Source organism: Suillus fuscotomentosus, assembly GCF_016647785.1.
Source record: "Suillus fuscotomentosus strain FC203 chromosome Unknown F5891scaffold_50, whole genome shotgun sequence".
NCBI lineage: Eukaryota > Fungi > Basidiomycota > Agaricomycetes > Boletales > Suillaceae > Suillus > Suillus fuscotomentosus.
In genome coordinates, this window is record NW_024539562.1 from 332,285 (window position 1) to 346,795 (window position 14,511).

At 47.7% G+C, this 14,511-nt stretch overlaps 6 protein-coding genes across 6 annotated transcripts; 3 read left to right on the plus strand and 3 right to left on the minus strand.

The window, feature by feature from the left end:
• Positions 1 to 103: 103 nt before the first annotated feature.
• F5891DRAFT_1192457 (uncharacterized protein) lies at positions 104 to 700 on the minus strand (the record flags this gene model as incomplete). The annotated part of the gene is made up of 3 exons (XM_041367605.1): positions 104 to 141; positions 198 to 480; positions 539 to 700. 3 exons carry the CDS (start codon positions 698 to 700, stop codon positions 104 to 106), a joined length of 483 nt encoding a protein of 160 aa, XP_041222613.1.
• Positions 701 to 788: 88 nt separating this feature from the next.
• On the plus strand, positions 789 to 3,916 carry F5891DRAFT_957877 (uncharacterized protein; the record flags this gene model as incomplete). The annotated part of the gene is made up of 5 exons (XM_041375518.1): positions 789 to 1,274; positions 1,327 to 1,621; positions 1,669 to 1,986; positions 2,137 to 3,510; positions 3,570 to 3,916. 5 exons carry the CDS (start codon positions 789 to 791, stop codon positions 3,914 to 3,916), a joined length of 2,820 nt encoding a protein of 939 aa, XP_041222614.1.
• Positions 3,917 to 5,606: 1,690 nt separating this feature from the next.
• On the plus strand, positions 5,607 to 6,181 carry F5891DRAFT_927486 (uncharacterized protein; the record flags this gene model as incomplete). The annotated part of the gene is made up of 3 exons (XM_041373901.1): positions 5,607 to 5,709; positions 5,764 to 5,882; positions 5,975 to 6,181. Coding segments are annotated over 3 exons (429 nt in total), but the record flags the coding sequence as incomplete, so codon positions are not given.
• An 876-nt stretch (positions 6,182 to 7,057) lies between these two features.
• Positions 7,058 to 9,656, plus strand: F5891DRAFT_1280341 (uncharacterized protein; the record flags this gene model as incomplete). The annotated part of the gene is made up of 9 exons (XM_041370408.1): positions 7,058 to 7,402; positions 7,449 to 7,529; positions 7,577 to 8,080; positions 8,140 to 8,286; positions 8,333 to 8,708; positions 8,760 to 8,797; positions 8,847 to 9,179; positions 9,228 to 9,409; positions 9,456 to 9,656. The coding sequence occupies 9 exons, from the start codon at positions 7,058 to 7,060 to the stop codon at positions 9,523 to 9,525; spliced, it is 2,076 nt and encodes a 691-aa protein (XP_041222616.1). The 3' UTR covers positions 9,526 to 9,656.
• A 1,189-nt stretch (positions 9,657 to 10,845) lies between these two features.
• On the minus strand, positions 10,846 to 11,061 carry F5891DRAFT_912018 (uncharacterized protein; the record flags this gene model as incomplete). Its single annotated transcript, XM_041373641.1, has 1 exon — positions 10,846 to 11,061. A coding segment is annotated over one exon (216 nt), but the record flags the coding sequence as incomplete, so codon positions are not given.
• A 1,848-nt stretch (positions 11,062 to 12,909) lies between these two features.
• On the minus strand, positions 12,910 to 13,680 carry F5891DRAFT_983046 (uncharacterized protein; the record flags this gene model as incomplete). The annotated part of the gene is made up of 1 exon (XM_041377288.1): positions 12,910 to 13,680. One exon carries the CDS (start codon positions 13,678 to 13,680, stop codon positions 12,910 to 12,912), a length of 771 nt encoding a protein of 256 aa, XP_041222618.1.
• Positions 13,681 to 14,511: the final 831 nt, after the last annotated feature.

Consider the following 14,511-nt stretch of genomic DNA (forward strand, 5'->3'; position numbering starts at 1 on the left):
ATTCGGAACATATGGCTCAAAGCTACATAGCATAACTATGGAAATACCAAATATATAGACAAGGACAACATAACACAAAATGATGATACAAGACCTCAAATAATCAATCAAGAATTATTCCAGAACGTCGCCCGTGTAAACCTTCCAAGTGTGAAGCATTAGAATCAACAATATTGCAAGAGAAAGGACACACGTACCACGCAAACTTGATGGACCTTGTTCTTGTGACGGACGACTGGGAGGGATGTGGGACCAACCGTGGTCTCTAAAAACAACTCTCATACATCCCAGCCCAATATCTGTCTGATCTATCATCTTCTCGGCTGCTGCTGCACGGACTCTGAGCAGGCTCGCAAACACCTCATTTTCCCGTATCACGCAGTCTGCAAGCTCTTTCTGAGTGAGGAAGACATCGCGCTTGGCTCTTGCAAGATCCAGCACAAGGCTTGCCTCGGTGTTAGTTGGTTCATGGACTCCGGGCTATTCCAATATAAGGTGTGATGAAAAATGGCAGAAATGACGACTCGGATGGACTCACAATTGAATTTACAGCTTCGAGAATTTCGTATAGGTCACATATACCACAAGGTGCTCCCTCATTGTATTCGTTATTGGAGCGAGAAGAATCATCAGGGCAGGAAGCAAGTGCTGACAGTGATCGCAAAGTAGCGATATTAAACTTGAGTGATGAGGATGACATGTCAGTATCTGGAAAATGCCGAATTCAAATCTGATTTTGTTTCGCTAAGTCCGCGACTCAGAGATATCAATATCAGCGCCTGAGCGCCATGGCACTAGTTCCAAGTCATTGCCCATCGTGCGGAAAGCAATTCAAGGACCATACCTCCGTCGCTCGTCATATGAGCCAACCTCGTTCTGGGTGTAATAGCTGGCTAGACGACTTAATCCAACTCAACTCCATCTTGCCACCTAGTACAGAACATGATCCCATGGTGGTGGACGACATCAATGACCCTCAAGTAGATGCGAGTTCCTATGATTTTTGGAGTCAAGGAGAGGATTTGGACTCTGAAGGTGGAACTCGGGACGAGGACAGTGAAATCAAAGCAACTGACTACTTTCCGGAGCCCCCACTGGCTTTCGAAGAGGGTTACACATTTTTAAGCTTATTCGATGCTGATGAAAACAGTATATATCGCAAAACAAATCTCTACTATCCATTCAGTGGTAGGAGGGAATGGCGACTTGCCGCGTGGCTTCTGCGTTCAGGCTTAAGCATGGAGAAAATAAATTCCTTTCTAGCGCTAGAGATGGTCAGTGTTTGATTTAATATTGCGATGATCACTTCTCTGAGACGGTACTTAGATCGATGACCTACCTTTATCCTTTCATTCAGCAAAAGAGCTACGTGGTCGAGCTGAATCGCTGCCTAGCGGTCCGCGTTGGAAGTCCCAGGTTATTCAAACATTGCATCCCACAAAGTCTCCGGCTGTTCTTTACTGGCGGGATCCTCTTGAATGTATCGCTACGATATTCAACCATCCTTTATTTCGCAATTGTCTCGACTACACGTCTCGCAAGGAGTATAGCACAACGCAGAGGCACTCTCGGATATATACCGAATGGATGACGGGTGATCATGCCTGGGAGATGCAGGTATGTATTAGTCCCTCTTGAAGTCATCATCTCATTTGTTCTTGAAGTCAGTGCTTCCCCGTGGTGCAACTCTCCTCGGAACTATTCTATCGTCGGACAAGACATGCATTACTGCATTGTCAGGCGATCGTGTCGCGCACCCTCTCCTCATCAGCCTCGCCAACATCTACATGACCACGCGGGTCAAATCATCCTCCAACGCTTTCCTTCTCACTGCCCTACTACCGGTCACAAAATTTGTTCACAAAAACAAACGAATGAGAGGCGTGTTGCAGGATCGGCTCGTTCACAATTGCTTGAACATTGTACTCGAACCGTTGAAGCTCGCTGCTCGAAATGGCGTGATGATGTCAGATCCTATGGGTCGCAGTCGTTACTGCTTCACTATGCTCGCTAGCTATATTGCTGACACCCCCGAGGCAATGATGCTGGCATGCGTTGGTGGAAAGACATCTCCAGTGACGATAGCAATGTACAAACAATTCGGGGATCCCTTCCAGCATGAACCCCGGACTCGAGCAAAAACTCTTGAGCAATTGAACATCGTGCGCTCGCGTGCTTGTCCAGATGATCTCGAAGCATTTTTCCGTGAGGCGCAGAAGTTTCGCCTAAATGGCGTGGATGAACCATTTTGGTGGGACTGGTTACTAGCAGAACCGTCCCGGTTTTTTACACCCGAATCGCTTCACCACATTCACAAGGAGTTTTGGGACCATGATGCGCAATGGATTATCCTTGCAGTGGGAAAGTCTGAAATAGATTTTCGTTTTTCAATCATTCAGCCCACTACTGGTTATCGGCACTTTCATACAGGTATCTCAAAACTTAAGCAGGTTACAGGCCGTTGTCACCGAGACGTCCAGCGGTCAATTATCGCGGTCAGCGCGGATGCAGCACCTCCTGGTGTTGTTGTTGCTGTACGCGCACTCATGCACTTTCGATATCTTGTGCAGTCGCCGTCTATTGATGATAGGGATCTTACTCGTATCACAGCCACACTGGACGAGTTCCATGCGAACAAGCACGCGATCATTGCTGCTGGTGTCCGCCAGGGCAAAGGTGGTAAAGTTATCGACAACTGGCATATTCCAAAACTCGAACTTATGCAGAGTATCGTCCCCAGTATCCGCAACTCCGGCGTCATTGCACAGTGGTCTGCAGATGTCACTGAACATGCGCACATCACTGAGGTCAAAGACCCTGCAAGGTCCAGCAACAACAACAATTATGACCCACAAATCTGTCGTTACCTTGATCGCGCTGATAAATGCAATCGATTTGACCTCGCCACAAGCCTGTTAGATCACTCGGAGGACACGGGAGTTGTTGGGGAGGAATTTGTCGAGGAGGATGACGAAATCGATTATTACACGGATGTCATTCCCACAGAGCTACCATCCCCAACTCGAAGACCTGGACAGCCTCGTCCTATCACGGATTACTTTTCAATCGCCAAAATACTCCAACAGAAGGAAGTTGGATCGGTACCTGTCCCACTTCGTTCTTTTGTCGTCGGACGCACTGCTCTTCATCTCGCTTACGATCCATCCATCAAGAACACCACTGTCGATGAAGTTGCGATCATGTTCGGCCTTCCTGACTTGCGACCTGCTATTGCTGATTTTCTTTACTGTGAAGCGACCTACGGTAGTCACATTCACTCGATAGGTGGTCCTAGAAGGGCTGCGCATGACGCCGAGCTCCCGTTTGACAAAGTTCAAGTGTGGTTTAAAATTCGTTTGCAGGAGACTGAGTTTCACGATCCTCATATCATTCGACCCGCTCAAACGCTTAATTGCACACCGCCTAGTGACCCTTGGACATTAGGTCGTTATGATACAGTTATCATTCAGACCAGCTCAGGGCACTCCTGGCCTGCCAGCGGCCTTTCAGGTACATTCTTTCTGTTTTTCATGGTAATCTTCACTAAGCCAAATAATGATCCCCTGCAGGGCACTCCATTGCGCAAATTAGGCTCATCATTCGCCCTGTTGGCAAAAGCAAGACACAATGGGCATGGGACGATCAGTACTTAACTTACGTCCAACGTTTTGATATTTCCAGTGAACGCAATCCGACCACTCAATTGCACACAGTGAAAAGAGCAAAACGCTCTAATGGTACACGGATGGGCGACATCATTCCAGTCTCTCAGTTTAAAGCGCCTGTCCATCTCATTCCTCGTTTTGGTACTACTGCGGACACGCGTCTCACGGCGTACAATAGCATGGAACACGCCACGGAGTTTTGGCTGAATTATTTTTGGGACAAACATACCTTTTTTGCACTATCCGAGTAGTACTTGCACCAAGTCTATACTTGATATGCACCATTTTCGTAGGCTAAAAGATACACTTATGTACTTCAGTATTCCGTTGTTGAATGTCATTGTTGCTCTTACCTGGCACTAGCTTGAAATCATGGCACCCGCAGAACACAGTAAAACTGTAGACTTTGGGATGAAGTTAGCATCGCTGATGTCGGCTCCTCGCGTCAGTGATGTGCCTACACTGGATAAACTCACCGATCTCGAGCTTAATCACTTAATCGTTGAAGAAGAAGAATCAGCCGATGCTGAGCAGCCTCTCAGCTATATGTTATCACGGATTTTTAGGACATTCACCCTTGAAGTCCCAGACGTCACAGAGCTCCAGGTTCCATTACATAAAATTCGTTATCGTGACTCCAGACTACACGATAAATTTGCTCACCTCGATGAACAGTCCATGGTTCCCTTGTATGACGACGTCAACTGTAGATGGAACTGGGCCCTTCCAAAGTCGCACCGTGAATCTGGCATTGATCAACTACCCAATCTTGAAGAGGATGGAGATGGAGAAGAGAATAGCGGGGGAAACTTGGAGTTTGGGAGTGGGGAGAGCCCATTAACTCAACACCCTCCGGGGGTCAGCACTACTGGCAATGACAGCCCCAAACCACACACATTGGAAGATATCTTCTCGGCATTCTTTAACATCACATGTGCTGCTGTTGCCCAGAAGAAGCGAACAGAAGTTATGGCGGCAAACAGCGGAGCAGTCGTTCGCACTTGGAGTGCACGCAACTCCGTGCGCCCCATGAAGGATCAAGAAGTCATGCGGAAGCCTGACCTTGCGTTGTTGGACGACGTGGAGGCTCGCTGGGATACCATTAAAGCAGTTTGTGAGTTGACGTCGCAAGTTTACACACCCACAGGCACAATTGGAAAGACGATCGACAACAAGGCTTACCTTCTACTGAGACGCCAACCTTGGAGGCGTTTTGTCTTACTTTGCTCCCTTACCAATGGATATCGCGAACTGCGAGTCCACATGTACGACCATGCAGGTGGTGTCATGACGCCTCCTATCCATATCGACAATGCTCCAAATCGTTACCTGCAAATCTTATCCAGCGTCGTCTTCGGTAGTCTTGAGTGTATTGGGTATGATCCTTCCATCAGTATATTTACGAAGACGCTTCGCCCCGCTCAACTCGAAGATCCAACTTCTCGCCCTTCTACGAACAGACCACCCGCACAAGGTCCCCAGGCAGGAAGTCCAATTGCAGGCACTGCAACACCCGAGTCTGCCTTGGGGACAGACTCAAACACGGAGATGTCGGATGAGGAAAGCCTCCCCATAGACCCCCCTCAGTTAGAAATACCCCAAGATCCCCTTCGTGCCACTTTTTCAACCCCGATCGGCAGGATCATAGTCAACGACCATGCATATGATATTCTCGAACTCATATTCTCGAGTCAGGGGCTCGTTGGGCGCGGTACCGTGTGCTATTTAGCCAGGAGGAATGGTAAAGAATACATCATCAAGGATCATTGGGTCCTTGGGGGTAAAGATGTTGCGTTGAACGAGGTTAAAATGCTGGGGGAGATGCGAGGGGTCCGTGGCGTGCCAGAACTGGTCGAGTATTGGCTTGTCGAGATCGCGCCCAACGAGGTTGACGAAACGATGAACTATCGATACAAGGTTTTTGGAAGTATCAGAGGCACCTCTCGTACGCATGTTCGTTTGGTTTTGAAACCTCGCGCACGACCTTTGCATGCATTCCGGACAAGAGTAGAGCTGGTGAGCGCTCTTCGGGACATCGTCAAAAGTATGTATTTGTTTATGTCTGATCCGCTCTGTGTTCTAATGACATGTTTCTCAGTTCAACAGACAGCGGTCGAGGAACGTGGAATTCTTCACCGTGATTGTAGTGTCAATAATGCTATGATCGAGGATGATGGCAATGGTACCAACGGACTCCTGATTGATTGGGAATTCGCGGTGCATATCCATGCTGGCCAAAAATACGTTATCGGTGGGACGGTCAGTACTAGTTATTCTCTACAAGAATTCATGCTCACAGCGAATGTTAGGGCACATTGCCTTTCATGTCACGTTCACTTCTGTGGCAGCTTTCAGAGGCTGTTGGCGACCCTGCAACATCTGCTCGCAGCTGGAAGGTGAAGGTTGCCACGTCTTCCCTTACAAAACCGCCCCCCCTCATCCTACATCACTACCATGACGATTTGGAGTCGCTTTTTTACGTCTTGGTGTGCATCTGCATTGAATTCAGGGGTCCTCTTGGAGTTAGACGTGATCTCTCAGCTGATAGGAGTCAAGAATGGCTACCGCATCTATGGTCGCCAGCACGTTACAAGTTGGCGGCGATGTGAAGACTTCGTTTTTTTTTCACCCAAACGCGCACAAACTGCAGAAACAATTCCACCCCTACTTCAAGACACTACTCCCACTCGCAACGGAATGGTACCACCTGATCAGGAACAAAGGACAGTCAAATGCAGTAACTTTCCAGGAGGTCCTCGATCTGTTGGATACACATCTTGCCAAGCTTCCGAAGGACGAGCCTTCCCCCGAGCTTCTGTTCGCAAGGAAGGTTATTGCAGCGCTGCCGAAAAAGAGACAGGCCAGTGACTTTGAGGAGGGTGATTGGGTTGATCATCATCTCGACCAACCATCCCAACCATCAATTACTGAACGTCCTAACCAGATTCCTGGTCGGATGGGCTGGACAATGGAAGTTATGCCCCAGTCCAAACGTAACAGAACTACATAATTTACTACAGTCGTCGTCACCTTCATCCATACTAGAGTAATACCCCCTCCCATGTATACCATTTTGACATTGAAATATTCTCACGAGTCATAATATCTCACGCCCGGCCCTAACTTGATACACTCACTACACACGTTTACTCCCAGCCTATCGACTGACTGACTCCTCATATGAGACTCTTGGACTCGGCTAGCTTCTCATCAACCCCATTCGCGACCCCCGGGCTGCGCTGTATTACATTTGGTGTGCTTCAAGTTGTCCAATGACGTATTTACTTATAGTTATTTTCAAGCGCTTTTCAAGCTGCGATGGCGGATTATATTTAAAAGTGAGTATCAGTAAGTTATAGGTCCAGTGGCTCACTTCTCCCCCTTCGCTAGTCATGCCTGGAAGCCCTAAGAAAAAGAGAACGAAGCGCAAAGCTACGGACTCTGATCTCAAGGCGCTTGAAGGGCAAACAGCTCTAGCAAAGAGAGCGCGTGCTCGGGCTAATGCACCATCTGCATCAATTCTCGATCAAGGAGCTGATTCACAGCCTCCTCGACGATCAGGACGCCCAGGCGCAGGGACAGGAGGTAGGGGAGCTCAACTGGAGAAACTGGGCGATATCTTGCATGCTCCAGTGCGGATCAGCCAATCCAAGGGTGCCACCTCCCTTGATCCGAACGCTCCTGCAAACCCTCTCGCTCCTGAACCGACTCGCAAGGGTCGCGGGAGTCGTTCCAAGGTATCTTTTCTCTTTGTTCGTGTTCAACAATACTAAAGAGACATAGAAGAAACAACCCCCTCCGCCATATAGCCCTTCGGTGGAACCAGACACCACGACTCTGAAATCACGCTCGAAGAAAAACAAGGTGAGTTTCTACTGTGTGAACGATCACGTATTAATTCATATATGCAGGATACTGTCGTTTCTGCTCCGAGCTTCGAACTCAACCATCAGCCAATTTTTTTGCAGCGGGAAGCTGGGGGACGATACAGATTTTCGCCACCGATTGTCCCTGCCGGTACAGAGCCAGATCTTCAAGCATTGAACAACTCCTTTGTGGCCGCAGCCAAGAAGGCGCACGCCCTGCCCGATTCCCATTCTTCTTTAAGTCAAACTCGTGTTACTGCTCTTAACATATCCCAACCTCAGGTTCCTGTCACTACTCATAGCGTCCAAGATCCTATACTTTCCGGGACCAATTCATCTGCGATGCTACCGGATGTGAACTTTTACCAGAACTTAGATCCTGCCCTCCGGCTGCCTGTACCGCAAAGTATAGAATCTGAACAGTCTGACACATCAAAAGATGATTCATCTGGCTTGGATGAAAGTAGCGGGGACGAGCAAATTGGTTGGGGAGAAGTTCACGGGCATCATAGTACACACCCTGGTAAGTCGCTGCCTATTTACGTTCAGGTTGAGCTGAACAGCGACAGGTTTTCCGAGAGAATGCTCACCACCTCAACCTCGGGTAGTCACCTGCTCTCCCAACAGATTTCGAATTTCAGCACTCTCGTGATGAAGGTGATGAAGCAGCTGAAAACATTTTGGGAGTTGTTGATGATTTGAGTGAGGATTCGAGCGATGATGGTACAGCGATGAATCAAAAGAGTGCCCCCCAGGTATAAGTCTACTACTCTTTTGGAGTATGCTAATCTGTTGTTCAAGCCGAACGACGTTTTGAAGCTTCATCACGAAAGAAACGGTCACCCCCGACTTCCTGATCCTGCTCTCCTGGAGCTTCTCCGTGTTGCTGAGGTCGATACCTCCAACCCAAAGGCAAAACGGAAACGGAAGCGGACATCGAAACATAAATCGAAGGTGGTCGATGGATCCGACGATGAAGGGCCAAAGGCCACCCAGCTGGGTTGGTATGGTCCACGCTGGAAGAGTTTTCTCGAGGACGCGAAGGCGGAGTGTCGTACTCAGCAGGCATTGGAGAACCCTTTCCCAAGCCTTGTTCATGATCTGCCAGTTTCAATCACAGAGTCTCTCTCAGCCTCTCTTGTGCAATGGCTAAAAAACGGCCAACAAGTTGACGCTGGTAAGCTACTATTTCTCTCCAGATATTCTACTGACTCAGGGTATCCACCAGGTGTGTGGCCCGCTCATAAGCCTGACATGGCGAGACTGGTGCGTATATCCATTTTGTAGTGCGCTTCATATCTTATTTGTTTTTTAGCTGTATGATGACTTGGCAACTTGGCGATCTGATCTCAAAAAAATCGTCATCTCCATTACGCCTTCAGCATACAGTCTTTCCCCGCCAGTTGACATTCCCGCTCAAGAGCGTGCAGCTTGGGTTGAGGTCACCGCCGCAGAATTACTGGCCGATGGTAGATTTCTCCGCCATGGAGTCGATGAATTGGGGAAAACCAAGAACTTTGCTCACCCTGCGCTTCTTCAGGCCATCATTCTTTTTTACTATACTGGGTCTTATCGCATTGCTCATAGGCGACCAGCCATTTTTCGGAAGGAGGTTCCATTAAAATGCCTAGCTCTCGTTTGCACCGCGGTACGTCCAGGATATTGATGTTTCAACATTCTGACACGTTACTTTCAGTTTCATTGCGTCTTCCAGGGCCTCAAGAAAAACGGCAATGGCAAGTCTTATTCAAAATTTACCTCGAAGGAGTACGAGTCCATCTATCATTCGATGCTTGAGCTACTTGATGCTGTCATGAAAGACCCATATCACGGTCCGAAGCTGGTGCAGCAACTCCGTGAATGGGCCAAGATTGGATGGTAAGGAGGCTTTTACATAGTGTTCAATACTGATGAATTTATTCAGGGCAGAAACATCGAAACTCGACGGCGTTGACACATCCAAACATCGCCACCTGCGCGTCCAACTCGATTGAGTTCTCCCGTCTCCTGGCAGTGTCAATCGTCACACATCATATTCTTGCGCATATACTTTTACCTTTTTGCTCGTTGTCTGCTAGTATCGTGTTTCGCGCTGATTGAATTTATCGTCGTTTGTTTGCTACTATTGTACCCGAGTCGAGTGAGCTTCTGAGTCATTTGTGAGTATCTGCGCGAGCATGGACAGATCTGTACAAGACAAGACAGAAAAATGAGCTACTGTACCCGAGCCGAGTGAACTTCTGAGTGGTTTGTGAATATCTGCATGAACATGGACAGATCTGTACAAACAGACAGAAAAATGATGATATTCAAGACCTATTTGGTCCTCACTAGGCAGGTTTGTGAGGGTCTGTGCAGAGGTTGACAGAAAAAGCTCTACTGTAGTGAACTAGCTAGAAGGGACCAAGCTGTGCACATGGCGCACTGTCCAGATCTGGACAGATCTGGACAGAGCCCGGTGATTTACTGATGAGGATGAGCTGTGATTCCCAAATAAATTAAGGAGCACTGCAATGCGTCAGGCTTAGTGTGGACTCCCAAAACAAAGGAGCGGTGCGTGAACGTACCTATAATATTCACCATAGTGGTGGCATGGTATAATGTGTGAACAGTTCGAGAATTGGTGATTCCTGTAGATACAGAGCCATAATCATGGCATGTTGATGTAGGTAGATGCTGAACGTGTCACTTGACCATCTGCCCATCTATTTGACAACATTGAAGGGAATGCCTTGTAACAAATACTCCAATGTTCCACCTATGCGCAGTCCGTGACCTTTCAAGTCCAGCATCGCATTCCTCCTGACTATCTCACCGATTTGTTTGATAAAGGCCATGCACGTCAAAGATCTGGTGCCTTTGGGATGCCTCCAAGTGAAGAGATGGTCATTGTCTGAAGGATTGTTTACTGTGAAGTGATTGATGATGGCTGCTTTAGGATCAGTATCATCTGCTTGATGCGCCCAATAAATGAGTGTCCTCACTGACGATAGAGGTTTTGGTGCATGGTCAGTGAATTTTGGTGACACAACGACCATTCCTGTCCTCCGCATCCATTATGACATCTGAGCACTTAATGTGCACTCCTCCATCAAAGTTCTTTATTGCTTTGATGGTGAACTCCCTGAGGCGAGTGAGAGAGTAAAATGTGCTGGTTAGACAAGCATAGATGGCTGTGTCGAGTGGTGAGGAAAGGTCAAGATGGGAACAAATGTTGAGGATGATATTGATGGTGAAGGGAGCACATTTTGGGTGTTTGGAAGCTTTGGGCATGTTAATTACTGCTCTGTCCAGCGCAGCTTTCAACTGTTCCTGCTCGACACTCCAAGGCTGTTCATATAAAATGTGTGCCATGCCCAAATGGTGTAAACATAATTAGCCAGAGTTCCTCCTGCATAAGAGCTGGTGCAACTTGTTATGAAAGTGAGAATGGTCCGAGTATCTGCCACTGAACAGCGTTGCGCCTCTGGAATAGCCCGCTCATCACAAAAGATGTGAAAAGGTAATAACCCAGCTCCATAGCATTCTCTGGTACCATGGGCCCAAGCCATACTCATAACCGTCAGGACTCTGTCAAGGTCTTCGTCAGTCAAGGCCAAGAAGCTTCCATCGGCATCACATGCAGACCTGATATGAAGAGGGAACCATAATTTCAACCCCATGTCAAAGTACACACAACAGTGGGCTCAAAACTGGACATGTGGTGTAAAGAGTAGATTCCTGGTGGGCTATACAATAAGTGTCACCTTAAGACTCTAAGTGCGAGTGAGATGTTCGTCCCAAAGAGACTGCCTGTAGGATTATCTCTTGAATAAATGCAAGGGATATCTAGTTAAGATCGAAGGGGAGTGAGAGAAAGGATACCTCAAGTACGTTCAGAGTTCCGAAGAATCGTCCAAAGTGCCTCATGAGTTGTCCGAAGTGTCCAGTCGAGGTCCGATGTTGAGAAAAAAAGGTCTGAGGTTGCGCGAAGCTTCCAGCGAGCTTCCGATAAAACAGCAAGGTTTCCGGTAGAGAATACGGCGGTTTGTCAAAGTATAGAACTCTGCGTAGTATGACTAGCGAAGTCCGTCGAAAGACTTAAGGAATTTAATAGCAAAATGGCAGCAGTGAGGCCAAACAATCATTCCAAATGAACAAAGATTGATTGCACGAAGTACCAAAATCCGAAAGCAACTCTACTAACTATGACTCGTAGCAAGGGAAGTGAAGTGAGTTGCGAGTATTAGTGAGCCAGAATATATCCTACTGCATGAAAGTCCAGAATATGTGTAGGCGAAAACTGTAGTGAGATAAGACATCTGAAATGTAATAAGACTCAAGGCGAGCTGCTACGAAGATACACATGTAATAATGCACGAGGTGCATATCTATACGTATTAGCAAGGGTTTTCGACATATGGGCCCCTAGACATAATCAATAACAGATAACCAAGTGAAAAATGCACCAGCGAAGCCAAATGGACAAGGATAGGACATGGCACAGAGAACTGGAAAGGCTAGAAAGGCCTTGGAAATGGACAGACAACCTTTGGACGACTCGGACAAGTGTGCGGAACATTTGGACAATTGGAAGTGTGTTGAGGAATGTAAGACATGATTTTGACTAGATACGTGTCCAGCGCCGACCCAAGTGTTACAGCAGGCTATAGAGGGTCGCTGGATGGGCTTTGACTCAGAAAGCAATAGGTGTTACGACGTGTGTCGCGTGCGGACTGGGATGATCTAACAGCGACGATCACAACAGTGATATCTCGTGCTGAGAGTCCGAGGTCGGCTTCCACAGAAGAGCAGAAGTTGCGTACGTTCACGGAGGCGAACGATGATGGCAGTTTACAGGCAGAAGGGGTCTCAAGTCCTTCTGAAGGTACGGATCTGATGTCAAGCAGGTAGCTTTAGCAAGACAAAGGTTTCGAGGTAAAACCCAGTAGGATTAAAGTAAGGAACATCTACTTTAATCGTCGACCTTATATAAGGCTATTCTATCGATCTAAGCTCAGCTTGAAGCTGGGTTCTTAATCTGCTTATCTATCGAGTCAGAGATACCATGCATGAGGCAGGCTTCTATCTAGGATAAGGACCGCGAGGCGTCCTTCTATTAGTACATGAGGCAACACGAGGCTTGCCTTCTATCTTGATAACATAAATAGGTCTTCCAGACCTATATCGTCATATCATGTAAGCGATCCAGATCGCTTACCTAATCCGGCATCTTCCGGACTTCTCTTCTATTCATCATCTATCATCAAGGCCTAAAGGCCCGGGTATCGTGTCGTTGCCGTGCAGGGTGGCAGAGGGCTGGTCGTGTAGCTGGGGGCTCACGTAGTGACTGTAACATTACCCCATTACTACGCACAAAGTCACCGGCTTTGTTTTCTTTAGACATCTTCTTCCATCGTAGCAGCAGGTGGTGCGGGGTTTGCTGACGTGGAGACGGAAGGTACTGAGGGAGGTTCAGGGACAGGGGAAAGTTCAGTGGGATGCTGAAGTTCTAGATCCGCGAGTGCCTTGTGGTTATGCTCCCAATCTAAGAGAGCTTCGAAAAACTTCTCTTCATCGCTAAACTCTTGGAGTACAATGCGTCCGTTGAGTCGCGGGCAGTGGACCGACAGATGGTCAGGTCCTAGTTCATCGCAGATGCAACAAACATAATCTGGACATCTTCTGAACTGATGTCCGTATCCTCCGCAGCGCTTGCAGAGCGTCCTATGGGTTCGTTCTATGGTAGCCGCTTTTCTTCTTAGCGGGCGTACCGGATGGGGTTCTTCAGTAACGGGCTTCACTTCGACTTTCTTTATTGCGAGGTCAGTGGTATCGGAGAAGTCGAGGGGGAGTAAGTGAAGTGCGAAGTTTCTGATCCGCCGTTGCAGATGAAGTATAGCAAGTTTCCGAGTTGCTTCATCGAGGTCAACACGATTGGCTACATCTTCCAGCAGCTTCGTGGTTCGTATAATGCAGACGGTGAGGGAGGTGCACGCTGCAGTTCTGGCGTCTTGTTCACCAAGGATTTCGTCGATCGCTTGGGAGTACGCGGGGGTCAGGATAGCGGCTTCATTGAACGCGCTATTTTCTGTCATTCTGAGGACGTTCCCGTAGTCGGAGTCCTTCAGTGCAATTTTGATAGAGTCGTTGTCGATGGAGTTCGTCATGATGATGATGGAGGTTCGTGGAGAGATGTTCGAGGATCGAGAGGGTTTATAACCTTCTTCCAGATCAATCCAAGCTCCGATTCAATCTAAACTTGTTATCGTTATCGATATCTCTTATCGTCTTATCTAGCCATGAGGCTAACTCGTGTTCGAGATTCTTCTTCGCTATCAGAGGGAAAGTGCCGTGATAGGTACTATCATCCTTTATCTTTGTTGAAAGATCAGGTCGTCATCAGAGGGTGGTCGTCATTGCCATGATGGGTTCTAGAGGGTTCCAAGGGCTTGCAGGAGTTTCCGTGGAGTTCGTCTCGTGATAGTTTAGCCTCGTTCCGGAGGTCTAGTCTTCTTATCTTTTATAGATCCATTTCTGGGTTCTTTATTTAGATGTCGAAGGTGGGGATCCGAGTGTGGGTGCCAAGGCTTTGTAGGAGTTTCTTGGGGTCGTCCAGCGGGGAGATCGTCTTCTATTACCCTTTGTTTATATATGGTCTACTCAGGTAGTCGAAGTGCAGTGATGTGAGGGGTCCCGAAGCTTGCAGGAGTTTTCCGGGGTTCGTCCTTGTTCATCGTCTAGTTTTATGTCATTACGGACAATCGTAGTTTAGAGTCTTTCCGGACTATATCTAGTTTAGGGTCATTCCGGACCTATCTAGTTTTAGGTCGTTCCGGACCAATCTAGTTTTAGGTCGTTCCGGACCTGCGTAGAAGTTGGTCGAGTTCGGGATCGGTGATCAGTGTTCGGGGTGGAGTAGGCGTGGAAAAATAAGTAAAATGGAGGATTTCACCCCCTTACTAAGCCATTAGTCACCGACTAATCATATTCAATCAGAA